Source organism: Leuciscus leuciscus, assembly GCF_965113295.1.
Source record: "Leuciscus leuciscus genome assembly, chromosome: 11".
Lineage (NCBI taxonomy): Eukaryota > Metazoa > Chordata > Actinopteri > Cypriniformes > Leuciscidae > Leuciscus > Leuciscus leuciscus.
Window position 1 is genome coordinate 2068724 of NC_138735.1, and position 14171 is coordinate 2082894.

At 37.9% G+C, this 14171-nt stretch overlaps 1 protein-coding gene and 2 long non-coding RNA genes across 5 annotated transcripts in view; 1 reads left to right on the forward strand and 2 right to left on the reverse strand.

Moving 5' to 3' along the window:
• LOC309509222 overlaps window positions 1-14171 on the reverse strand; it is a 138147-nt gene that overhangs the window by 62992 nt on the left and 60984 nt on the right. The window lies entirely within an intron of this gene.
• The window catches only part of piezo2a (piezo-type mechanosensitive ion channel component 2a), a 190527-nt gene that overhangs the window by 33337 nt on the left and 143019 nt on the right, over window positions 1-14171 (forward strand). For all 3 annotated transcript variants that reach the window (XM_082183793.1, XM_082183795.1, XM_082183794.1), the window contains exon 3: window positions 9537-9662. In XM_082183793.1, the coding sequence (XP_082039919.1) occupies window positions 9537-9662 (126 nt within the window). The remainder of the gene's footprint in view (window positions 1-9536; window positions 9663-14171) is intronic.
• LOC309509223 lies at window positions 494-1707 on the reverse strand. Its single transcript, XR_014209824.1, has 2 exons — window positions 1104-1707; window positions 494-1010 (listed from the first exon to the last, which is right to left on the reverse strand). It is a non-coding gene; the product is annotated as an uncharacterized lncRNA (long non-coding RNA).

Sequence of the window (14171 nt, forward strand, 5' to 3'; positions counted from 1 at the left end):
ACAGTGAGGAACTGTGGCTCTCAGTCTCTCAGTCTCTCAGCTGGAGGTACAGTGAGGAACCGAGTCTCTCAGTCTCTCAGTCTCTCAGTTGGAGGTACAGTGAGGAACCGAGTCTCTCAGTCTCTCAGTCTCTCAGTTGGAGGTACAGTGAGGAACCGAGTCTCTCAGTCTCTCAGTCTCTCAGTTGGAGGTACAGTGAGGAACTGTGGCTCTCAGTCTCTCAGTCTTTCAGCTGGAGGTACAGTGAGGAACCGAGTCTCTCAGTCTCTCAGTCTCTCAGTTGGAGGTACAGTGAGGAACCGAGTCTCTCAGTCTCTCAGTCTCTCAGTTGGAGGTACAGTGAGGAACTGTGGCTCTCAGTCTCTCAGTCTCTCAGTCTCTCAGCTGGAAGTACAGTGAGGAACCGAGTCTCTCACTCTCTCAGTCTCTCAGCTGGAGGTACAGTGAGGAACTGTGGCTCTCAGTCTCTCAGTCTCTCAGTTGGAGGTACAGTGGGAACTATTCATTTAAAGTGCCCCTGTTATGCTTTTTTGGATATTACTTGTCATGTACTGTTCAATAGAGCTGATTGTGAATGTAAAAGGTCTGCAAATTCTCACAGATCAAAGTGCAGATAAACTGAGTAATTGTCTCCTAAAATAAAGAAGTGATTCTGAACTGAAACGAGTCGTCAGTAATTCAGTCTCACTTCCTGATTGAACCTGTGTGTAGGTTTATATCTAATTTGCATAATGCCAACCTCTGGTCTTGATTGGCTGAGCTGCGTCTCTTAGCCCCGCCCTCAATCACACTAGTTTATCTGAGACTGGAAGAGTTTGGTTCGTGTTGTTCGTGTCGAGAAGACGCTGTTTTCTGCTGACAAAGCAAATCCACTTTGATGAGATTGATACGGTAAAACCCACGCCATCGTTACTGTTCGTATCACTGTGATCAAGAGCTGAGACTCAGATATGATAATGAGCGTTTGGTTTCTGACACGTGCTGTAAGCGGTCGACCAATCACAAACAGACTGAGCCATCTGACCAATCAGAGCAGAGTAGACCAATCACAACAGACTGAGTCGTCTGACCAATCAGAGCAGAGTAGACCAATCACAACAGACTGAGCCGTCTGACCAATCAGAGCAGAGTAGACCAATCACAACAGACTGAGCCATCTGACCAATCAGAGCAGAGCAGCTCTCAGAGAGGCGGGGCTTAGAGAGACTGAATCCTTTATTGAATATTTTCAGACACTGAGAGAAAAGAGATGATGCTGCAGTGGATATTATGAGAATATTAACGTGTTTTTTGACCTTGGATGCATGTAAAACTATTTTAGGGGGAAACAAAAAAGCAAACAAACCTTTTAGAAAAAAAACCATAATAGGGGCAAATGAAGTTTTTGTTCAAGTGACATTGAAGTAATGAAAACATTGATCCCAAGAGAAAGAGAAATAGAAGTGCAGGATAAAGCACACACAGACGATGTGTCCTCTTGAGGGAAGCAGGAGGTAAGATGTTTTCCTGAGGAAACAGATCTCAATGGAGAGTTCGTCAGAGAGGAACCGTGACCCGAAGGCCGGCCTCACCTCAGTTCCTCAGGAACCCGAGCGGTCCACGGGTCACTTCCTCACACGAGCTGGCATCTTCACTCACTCACTCACTCATTTACTTCTGGAACATGGTCAATATCAAGACAATTTTGCCCTGGGAACATGTTTGATCTACTCAAGGCCCGAAACGTCACACTTGAAATAAATTTTGTGAATGGGAGCTGTCCGGTGTGCGGATCTTTACTTTGTAACTTTGCATTCTATATGAGATACAGCACCTGTACTTGACTGGGATGTGCGTGATTATACTGCTCCTTTTGATCTACTCATCTGACCTCTTTTATATTTTTGTTATATACAAAACCATTCAAAAAGTTTGGGATCGGAAGATTTGAAAAAATAAATAAAAATACAGTAAAAACAGTGAAATATTATTATAATGTAAATCATCTGTTCTCTATGTGAATATATAGTAAAGTGTAATTTATTCCTGTGATCAAAGCTGAATTTTCAGCATCATTACTCCAGTCTTCAGTGTCACATGATCCTTCACAAATCATTCTAATATGATGATTTGATGCTCAAGAAACATTTTTGATTATTATCTTTTTGCAATTGCAAGAACCAGTGGTTTACAGTCAATGACATCAGTTCTCAAATGGGATTTTGCATTAATTTATGCATGAAAATATGCCTTTGATTTCAGTCTGTTGCCATTGTATGACTTCAGAAGACTGTTAATATAGTGTATGAGTAATAAAGATGGTGTTTTTATGATGTTTTTTGGATCTTGGAAGCCCATGGTCAATGCATGGTATTGTTGTATGGATAAGAGCGGCATGAACATTCTTCAAAACGTCATATTTTGTGTTCCGCCAAATAAAGAAAGTCATCTGGGTTTGGATCAACACAAGTAAATAATGTCAGGACTTTCATCTTGTGTGAAGGTTTTGGCTCGGTGAACACCTTTCTCTGAGTTTGAGATTTCACTGCTTTCACAAATCACAGTTATTACGACTCCTCGACCGACTAAAACATCTGTATACAAAACGCGAGGCCGGATCGCCTTATAATAAAGTCGGGTTCGTGAGTGATTGAAAACTAAGGAAGAACATCTGCTTGAGATGTGGATCATATATCACACTGAGCCGACGTTACCTGCATTTCTGCTGTGTTTTCATGTTAGTCCCACATTTTTGCAAACTTTCCACCTTCAGCCAAAGCGTAAGCTGTAATACATTGTTGTAAAACAGAGTTTGATAAGTTCGTGGCACCAGATCGGCTTATAAATAACCCTGAAGGACTGACAATATATCCAGTGTGTTTAAAGAAGGAAATGTTGGTGAGTTTAGTCCAATTTATGACGCTCACACTTCAGGAAATTACTGTGTGTGGATCCATTTCACCTCACACACACCTCTTTTTCTTCAATCCTTTATGTATATTGTGTGTGTGTCAGAGCGTTCAGTCTGGCTTGATCTAATACTGACTGAAAGAAAAGGTCAGACGAGTCTTTTCCTGCGATTTCCTCGAGTTTTATGCATGAATCAGAGGGTGTGATGATTCACTTTCTTGACATGTTGTAAACTTAGAAACCAGATGCTGAGATAAACACTAACCAAAGTTTCTGAGAACAATAAACATCCGCCTAACGCTTTGGTCTTAAAAGCTCCAGGTGTATAATAATAAAGCAGGTTTTATTACAGTGATATTGTTTGATGTTGTTTTTGAAAGAAATTCATATTTGTATTCAGCAAGGATGCATTAAATTAACCAAAAGTGACATTAAATGCGTTTATAATGTTACAAAAGATTCTATTTTAAATAAATGCTGTTTTTCAACACTGATAATAATCATAAATTTTTCTTGATCATCAAATCTTCATATTAGAATGATTTGTGAAGGATCATGTGTCACTGAAGACTGGAGTAATGATGCTGAAAATTCAGCTTTGATCACAGGAATAAATTACACTTTACTATATATTCACATAGAAAACAGATGATTTACATTAGAATAATATTTCACATTTTTACTGTATTTTTGATCAAACTTATTTGAATTTTTTATTTTATTTTAATCTTACCGATCCCAAACTTTTGAATGGTTTTGTTTATAACAAAAAATATGAAAGAGGTTAGATGAGTAAATCAGCATATTAGAATGATTTTAAGTTGTAATAATATTTCACAATATTACTGTATTTTTTCTGTATTTGTTATCAAAATATTTCGCCTAAATTGGTGAGCCGACGAGACTTCTGTCAAAAACATTATAAACTCTTTATACATCTAAAACTTTGTATCTACTGTGCAGAAGATAGGCCTAGCTATTAAACTCGTAAGACTCAGTTGCTCTCTCGCTCAAAGTAATTGAAGTGTAAGAATGAATTGATTCAAATCAATTACGAGAGAGAGACACTCCCATAGGAGGAAAGTTTTATAGCTCGCGTGTTTAAATGTGACTCTATCCTGCTCATTGCTGTCAATTCAGATTTTTTTCCTTTTCCATTTAAGTCTCTAAAAGCTTTAGGAGATGTGATAGTGTTCCCAGACGATCGACTGAGGTTGTGCTGTCGTCTGCGCCGGTCAAGCGATCAATGAGGAAATCAACACGTCTTTACCAGCGTCTAAACCCTTCATAACGCATGTTCACATCTCTGTTCCTGAGGAGTCAGATGCAGAGCCGCTCGACCGGTCAATTTGCCTTTAAATATGATTAGTGAAATATTTTTCATATTTTGGACCTCTCAAACAAAGACGCACCAAACATTATTTGAAAGAAATTAATATTTGTATTCAGCAAGGATGCATTAAATTGATCAAAAGTGACAGTAAAGACATTTATAATGTTTCTATTCATCAAAGAATCCTGATAAATATCTCGGTTGAAGCTGTTTTAAACATTGATATGTAATCATAAATGTTTCTTGAGCATGAAATCATCATATTATACTGATTTCTGAAGGATCATGTGACACTGAAGACTGGAGTAACCACATATTTTTTTGAAAGAAATTAATACTTTTATTCTGCAAAGATGCATTAAATTGATCAAAAGTGACAGTAAAGACATTTATAATGTTACAAAAGATTTCTATTTCAGATAAATGCTGTTTTTATGAACATTCTCTTCATCAAATATCCTGAAAAAAATAAATTAACATTCAACATTCAATCATAAATGTCTCTTGAGCATCAAATCATCATATTAGAGTGATTTCTGAAGGATCATGTGACACTGAAGACTGGAGTAATGAAGCTGAAGATACAGCTTTGATCACAGGAATAAATTACACTTTACTAGATATTCACATAGAGAACAGATGTTTCACATTGGAAAAATATATAAACATATTTTTGATCAAATAACTACAGCCTTAAATGGTGAGCAGAAGAGACTTCTTTCAAAAAACATCATATAAATCAGCACACATCAACCCTAAATCATCTGTACTATATGCACTGTGCAGATAATAGCTATCACAGGAGCGACGGACACGCACTCTTTCTCTCCGACACTAAAGATGCTCCACACATTTCCTTCATTACGCACCGCATGCAAACACTGGGACTCGTTCGGTCGGCTGAGGCGGATGAAGTGGCTCATCAGGGAAAAGAATAATGAGAAACTGTGGCCAAACGGCACGCAGACTCGACGTGCCAGCAGAGAAGCCTTTAGTCCTGCGCCGCTGAATAACAAACACATCTGGATCATATTAGCTCTTCCTCTGCCAGTATCGGCTCTCTAAAACTCCTCCTCAGCTCATGATCCGAGGCTCGCCGTCTGCATTACATCCACTGAGTCAGCCAATCATGCTTCGTTCATCATACGCACTCGTCGGGAATAAAGCTTGACTTTGACCAGGGCTTTTGTTGGAAGCTGACTTTGCCCGTTTGCTCGAGCGTCTTCTAATTAGACTAATCGCCTGAACACGAGCAGACCCGTAAAACATTTTCATAACAGCAAAACCATTGGAAAGATCGTAAACTCTTGGCAGACTTGCTTGGCATCGATCCTCAGGTGGTGTAGAGATGGTTATCAGTAGGTGTTAATACACTGATGGACACAAGTTTATGTTTTCTTCTTCCTGATTTAATACGGGCGAGCTGGAACCTGTTGGCACAGATATGGATTCATTTATTTATTTTAAATCCCCATGAAATTGTTTGATGAGCACACGTGATTTCCTTCAAATGTTTTATTAGAATAGACAGTAACTTTTGTCTAGCCAATAAAAATATGGGATGATGTCATTTTTGGTTACTTTCCCTGAAAGGGAAAGACTGTACATGTTAGTACCATTTAAAACTAGTTTGGAGTCAGTAAGATTTAATGTTTCGGTAACACTTTACAATGAGGTTCATACGTGAACATTAGTTAACTACATGGCCCTATCTCACACCCAGCGCAATTGACTTTGTACACCGACACATGTATCATTCCTATTTTGCACCCGACGCACAGCGGACTTTTCCCTCCACAGACGCACGCCGGTAAATTAGGGAATGAACTTGCGCTCCCGGGGGCGGATCAGCGAAAAGAGGAGGCGTGTTCCGGCGCAAACGTTCCCTGGTGCTATTTTGCAGGTTTAGAAAACAATTCCGCCACTGACCAGGAGAAACCTAGTCTAAAGTCAGTGGCGCGTTGCACATGTTATTCATTTGCTATTTTAAGGGCGCATGCTTGACCATAATGTAGCGTGTGCACAACGCACACACACATTGATTCTCTCATCTACACAGAAGCAGCAGTTTTAATTTTAGCAAATCATACATTATTACAAGGAAAAATATTCCACACGAGGGAAATCATTGTTGTGTCCATGAAGATGTGAAAAAATAGGCATAAATCTAGCTTACACATTTACCCAGATTATCATACGCCTGTTTAACCGAAGCTAATCTGGGTGTGTTTCTCCATCCCCAATGTCACTTCTCTGTGTTTTACGGCCCTGACGAGAACGTCGGTCTCCTCGGCTGTGAACCGCTCCTGGCGTGAGTCTGGCAAATCCGCCGTTATAATAGCAATCCGCCATGGAACAAGCGCGCCTGCTCTTAAAGGGAATGTGAGATGATGCTCTGATTGGTTTATTTCACGTTACGCCCAAACCACACCTATGAGTAATGAAGCGACTTCAGACCAACACATTTTAGATTTGCGTCGGAGAGTCATTTATCCCGCCGGTATAATAGCAACAGCGCCCGAGACCCGCCCACAGAGTTACTTGCGTTTCGCGCTTGACACTTGCATTTCAGATCGTTAAAATAGAGCCCCATTAGTTAACATGAACTAAGATTGAACAATACTTCTACAGCATTTATTAATCTTAGTTAATGTTAATTTCAACATTTACTAACACATTATTAAAATGAACAGCTGTATATTTATTATTAACTAACATTAACAAAGATTAATAAATACTGTAACAAATGTTTTTTCTCATTGTTAGTTAATACATGTGAACTAATGAACCTTATTGTAAAGTGTTACCAATGTTTTTAAAAGAAGTCTTGTTCCTCTAGTTTTCTTAATTGACGTATTTACAGCAACATTATAGTTGTGACGTTTTAACTTCATTGACAGTAACCAACTCCTTGCTGTATGTACTCTACTGTCTGTATTTATTTTCTAATGCTTTCTGAAAGTTTAATTCCCTGACGAGGAAGCGTTTATCCCTGCTTCTTCTTCCTAGCGCTCCAGAAACCATGTTACGTGACGGTGTGCTCCGGACACAGCCGGCGTCTGAGGACTGAGACCTGATAGGAAACAAACGATCCGCTCTCGTAACCTCTGATAGTGTGAATATGACTGTAAATGTGCTCTCGTGAATTAATAAGCTCTGCATTTAATCAAAAGAGACTCAAATATTTATAAAAAAAAGCCTTCAGACATGAAATCCATGCAACCTTTAAAGTAGGTGGAAATTTGATCCCACTTTTTTTTTTTTTATCCTTTAATTCATGATATTATCTGTCCAGATTTGCCAATTAAATTAAGCATTATTGGTTTGCATATGACGTCATATCCTCATTTGGGCCGGATGGGTTGTGGGTGTCTTTAACATCCTCAAGTTCATGTGTGATGCTATCGGTGTCATTCCCAGCATCCCACTGTATGAAGAAGCTTTGATGTCGGACCAAATCCTTCTCTTCTATCATAAAACATGTTTATGCAGCATTACACATAAACCCTATGCATGCATTACTCACAGCATTGTTTCATTTGGATCTTTCTGAAAACGGCCACGTCTCTGAACTCACACTGATCCTAAATGATGAACAGTCCAAACACTGCCAAAAATATCAGTGCTAAATGAATAGAGAGAGAGAGAGAGAGACAGAATGAGAGCGAGAGAGAGAGAGAGAGAGAGAGAGAGAGAGAGAGAGAGAGAGAGAGAGAGAGAGAGACAGAATGAGAGCGAGAGAGAGAGAGAGGGAGAGAGAGAGAGAGAGAGAGAGAGAGAGAGAGAGAGAGAGACCTGTAATACAAGAGTGAATATCCGCTAATAGCGCTGGATTACGGCGGCTCTTTTCTATTAGGATCAGATCGACAGCTTCAACTCGATGAACTTTCACCCTGACATGTTGAACGCTTGGATTTCCCACAGCGTCACTGCAGGACTACAACCTTTCGAATCTGCAATATTACAAGTCATCGAGTCCTTCTTGTGCAAACGTTCTGACACTTGTTATGAGATTCCTGCAGAAAGTTCCACAGATTTCGACAGGATTTGACGGACGACTCAAGCCAAAAGTACACTTCAGCTGAGCTGACACACAGTTAGTGTCTGAAACTGCATACTTTAATACTCTACTCTACTCTATATAGTATGAATGTAATCTGGACGTCCTACATCCACCATGTTGTCCCTGTCATGTGACCTTCCAGAGTCATGAATCTTCTCCTGTGGCCTCATGGGACAGTAAAGTGTTCATCTTATGCACACTTCAGAATTTCACTGGAAGTCTGGGGACTTTTTGCATATTCTTTTATGAATTCGGACATACTTATTTGTCACGTTGTTTTTAGCCTACTATATAGTCAGCAAATATGCGATTTTGTACAAGTATACTCAATTTAACAGCATGCATGAACACAGGCGCTCGACACATGTGCACTAGATATTTCACCCTTGTCCAGTTTGTGTGATTTCTCTCTCCAGAAATGATGAGCAATAAGAATTAAACTTAAGTTGCTTGTGTGCAAATGGCGGGGAAAGAGTTAACTACAACAACCCTGACATGCATACTATGCTGATGACAATATTTGCGTTGTGTTCTGTGTTCACATATGCATATAAGTATACTTCAGGGTCCATTTGCATAAACTCACTATGAACGTCCCCCTGTAGTCAATCATTTTATCCCTTAAAACTCATCTTTGATCACCAAAATTATATATTTAAGCATTTTTTCCTTGAATTTTTTTTCTTTATGCCTTAAAATATCTTGGATGTAACTCGACACCCTCGCCTCATTTAGTATGCGTGGTTCTATGAATATGCAAATGAGCCCCGCCTCCACTCACTCACTCAGCTCAGAGATCCACTGGTTGACGATCACACGTTGATCTGATTGGTTACAAGGTAGTTTGTGATGTCAGAAACACCAGCGATTTCAAAGCGTGTGTTTGAGACTGTCTTTGGTTCACTGCAGTTTTAAGGAGGAAATACTCAGCAATGCTGTCGACTTATGAACTTACACAGGGTTTGTCTTAAAGCATATTAAAAACACCACATAGACACATAAACAACATTAAAAGCTGGATTTGTCTGTCAATCAACGGGTGATCAGATTCAAATTAGACCAATCTACTTTTTTTCTGAAACTAAAAGTTTTGACCAGTCCTGAAGAAAAAAATAGAGGACTATGTTGTATGACTATCTAAGCACTTTATGCAATTGGCCTCAGGCTTTGTTTAAGTTGCAGCTTATATGCATGTCCTAATGTCAATGTTTTTACTCAGTATATTAAAATCAAACACTTTTTCTTCTTCAGGACACACGGGGCGTTTGCTGAAGTCCCTGTGTCTCACCAGTGTGACGTTCCTGCTTCTGCATCTCATCTTCCAAATCACAATCAACAGCCTGATAGAAGGAGACAACATCGATCTCGACTTCAACTGTGAGTACTGACTAAAGCTACGTCTGCATTAATCCGATACTTCTGGAAACGGCGTTTTCATTTTAAAGCGCTCTCCGTCCACACTAGCGTTTCAGGCATTTCAGTGCGGATGAGAAACTTCTGGAAAACGCCTGAAAACACTAAATTCACCTTTACAGCGCATGTGTAAAACCTCACTAAAAGCTCACTGAGATGAGACAGACGGAGAAATAAATAATAAAGTTATCGCGCAATTCTTCTGGCAGGATCATTTTATTTAGCAGAATATCTCAGCATTCACTGATCGTCTCACTCACTATTATATGTTTGGTCTAAAACACAACCGCTCTCATGTTTCGCCGCAGGACAGCAAATACGAGTGAGTTTTCTGTCATCCTTGCAGGACTGTGATATGAAGAGTGTATGAAGTAACTTCAGCAACTGTGTGAATGTGAACACCACATAACTGGCACAATACCAGTATAAACATCAATATCTATGGGTTCAATATGCGTCACATGACTAAACTTACATCATCGTTTTCAAATACCTCATCAGTTTTGACAGTCCACACTAGAACGTGGAAACGCGTTTTCAATTTATCCACTTTGGAGTGTGTTTAAAAAGCTTTGTTTCCGTTGCTGAAATGCTGTCTCAGTGTGGAGGGAACGCCAAAACCAGAGCAAAAGATGCGTTTTCAAATGAAACTGTATATGTGTGGACAAGGCCTGAATCTAGCTTTCCCTACAGGTCATTAAACCAGACTGAACCGGTTTTATTGGCTCATGTACAAACTAACTGAATGAGCTGAACTCTCATTCTCAAGTTGCTAGTTGAAAACAACCCTGTTGGTTTGACCAGTTAAAGGAGTAGTTCACTTCAGAATTTTGATTTCCTGATAATTTACTCACACACGTCATCCAAGATGTTCATGTCTTTCTTTCTTCAGTGGAAAAGAAATGAAGGTTTTTGAGGAAAATATTCAGGATTGTTCTCCATATAGTGTCTTCAATGGGGTCCAACGGGTCAAAGGTCCAGATGTGAGTTTCAGTGCAGCGTCAAAGTCTCGACACGATCCAGCCGAGGAATAAGAGTCTTATCTAGACAAACCAGCCGACATTTTATAAAGAAATAAACATTTATATACTTTTAACCACAAATGCTTGTCTTGCACTAGCTGTGATGCGACACACATTACGTAATCAGGTTGAAAGGTCAAGCGTGATGTAGGTGTAAGTACAGACCTAGTGTTTACAAAGCCAACGTTCAAAGACAGTCAATAAAAAAAAGGTAATAAATCAAAGGTAAAACAACGATGCCGGACGATTTTGAAATTGGAAGAGAATGTGTTAAATTGATAAAAAGTGATAGTAAAGAAGATTTATATTATTAGAAAAAAAAAAAATTTTGAATAAATGCAGTTCTTTTTAACCTTTTATTCATCAAATATATTAGGCAGCAGAACTGTGTCCAACACTCATAATAAATCAGAATATTAGAATGATTTCTAAAGGATCATGTGATAGACTGGAGTAATGATCCTGATAATTCAGCTTTGCATCACAGAAATAAATGATAATTTAAAGTATAATAAATTGAAAACCAATTATTTTAAATTGTAATAATATATCACAATATTCAATATTTTTTCTGTATTTTTGATCGAATAAATGCAGGCTTGATGAGCAGAAGAAACTTCTTTCAAAAACATTAAAAATAGTAATGTGTCCAAACTTTTGGCCTGTACTGTATATAGAAACCTTCTCTGTAAAATAAAATGTTCATGTCTATCTGTCAAATTAAAAGTTCATGTCTATCTGTCAAATGTTTAAAATGAAAAGGTGACCTGAGGTCGAAACACACGCCTGGCTCATGTTACCCCGACACAACAGCTCTCGCAGAACCGTGGCCCGACCAGACCCGCTCGCGGCGCTAGCCTCTCTCTCCACGCGTAAGAGCTCAACATCTGCGCTCAAGATGGAGATAAACTCATTCTGAACAGGGAAGGACCGTTCCCGACTGGACAGTCTCGAACACGAGATCGGGAAGGGTCTATCTGCAGCAAGAATGATGATAGAAGAAGCTCTTGACCAACATTTTACTTGCAAATATTCAGTTCAGCTTATTTGCAGAATCTGTTTGTCCAACTAATTGATGACAAGTGGAGAAACCGGCTTGAAAACAGTAACATTTGGTGAAATTACACCCTCACTTCTAAATAAAGAGGATCCGTAAGTTCATTTTATTTGGATTTTCCCACTTAAAATGGTCAATTAAAGGTTTGGTCACTCTGCTCCTCAATGCATGACTTATTATTGCCAATAGACCATTCAAAAGTTTCAGGTCAGAAAGATTTTTTGTTATGTTTAAAAAAATATATAAAAATAATAATCTCTCACGCTCAGCGCAACAACAATATATTCAGCATTTTGTTAACATTCCCATTAAGTTATGAAAAGGTCTGAATGTTCCCTGAATGTTCAAAATAGCCGATTCAAATAAATAAATAAAAGTATCAAGTTGTTTCATTCTTCAAACATTATTGAAACGTTACATTTGAATGTTTTCTGAACATTCTGATACAAATTGTAACATTTAAAAAATGTAACATGAATGTCCAAGATGAAACATTCCATGAATGATGTATAAATATCGTTTTTGTGTCATGTTTTCAGAACGTTATTAAAGACCAGATCACTTTGAATGAATGTTCTATTAATGTTACTGGAATAAAGTTTGTTCATAACTTTGAGAGAACCTTTCCAGAACGTTCCCTGTTCGCTGGGACCAAAGCTGTGTTTATTTGATCAAACAAATACAGTAAAAACAGTGAAATATTATTCTAATGTAAATCATCTGTTTTCTATGTGAATATATAATAAAGTGTAATTTATATCCTGTGATCAAAGCTGAATTTTCAGCATCATTACTCCAGTCTTCAGTGTCACATGATCCTTCACAAATCACTCTAATATGATGATTTGATGATCAAGAAACATTTATGATTATTATCAATATTGAATACAGTTTTCAGGATTATTTGATGAATAGAAAGTTCAAAAGAACAGCTTTAATTTGAAATAGAATCTTTTGCAACAATGTAAAGACATTTACTATCACTTTTGATCCATTTAATGCATCCATTCTGAATAAAAATATGAATGTACAAAGAAACTTCTTTTTGTATTTTTTCTTTTTTGAAGAAGAAGAAGAAGAAAAGGATTTAGGGTAAGATGAATTCAGTGGCTTTTGCAGATTTAGATGAATCCAACCTTCATGCTTTACAAGAGCCAAGATCAACAGAGCCTCGCAGCGAGACCAGAGATAAACTGCAGGATTTACCAGGACGTTCTGCTTTAAACACGACCGTGTGTTACGCAAACCTTACATAAGCGCTCATGAACACAAATCATTACCCAATCACTTCATATAAAATAACTAAAAGGACTTTTATCAGACGCAAGGAGCAATGAGTGCTGAAGAGTTTAGAGAACAAACCTGATTCACACAGTCACTGTTCACAGTCCGTCAGATTCCTCACAGGTCATTACTCATAGTGTTAGGATTGATCATCTTCAAACATGTCCGTTATGAAAAACAGTCAAACATAATCAGATATTATTATCTATTTTGAATTATTTCTAATGAGTAATGTCTAAGAATCTCCCATCGACATTTTATTTTGATGAATTTTTAAATTAGTAACATGTGCAAAATAAAAGATTTTTGAGTTATTGTATCACATGCATATTTTTTATTAACATTGTATTTTATAACAGCAATGTCATTTGGTGTTTAATATCATTACATTGACAACAATCCAGGAACATAAAACCTTCATATATTTTATTTCCATGACCTTAAATGAACATTTTAATCACATTAAAAGGAGTTACTTTCTTATTAATACTTTCTTAATTAATCACATAGATGTTCAATTAACAGATGCTTTAATCCAAAGGCATATTCATAGTTTTAGATCAAGCCACAGAATTCAACATTATGGAGATAAACCACAAAACTGTTCTGAATTTAATTATTTCTTCATGATGTCTTTATGATGCTTGATACTCCTTTTTTGGGAGCAAACCGAGACAAAAGGGCAATAAATAACCTGTTATTAGTTTCTAGAAGCTGATATCTCGAGAGCCGAATCTCTGAATCAGTTCAACTTGATGTGTGAAGCGAATCAACTGACTCACTTAAAAGAATCAGCTCAAAAGAATGATTCATTCTCAAATCAGACTAATCTGGGGATCTGATTGAATCATTCTTTTGAGCTGATTCTTTTAAGTGAGTCAGTTGATTCACAAATCGGATTGATTTGGCTCTCAAGAATATAAACTGATGTGATATGAAGGGGAAACCTTTTTTGGGGGGGGATGAACTTCTATTTGTACACTATATTTGTGAATTAAAAACGTAACCCTTCTCTTACACTGATTGTAACTCAAACATTGAGACGTTGACACATGACTGATAAACTTGAGGAAACTCACACACACACACACACACACACACACACACACA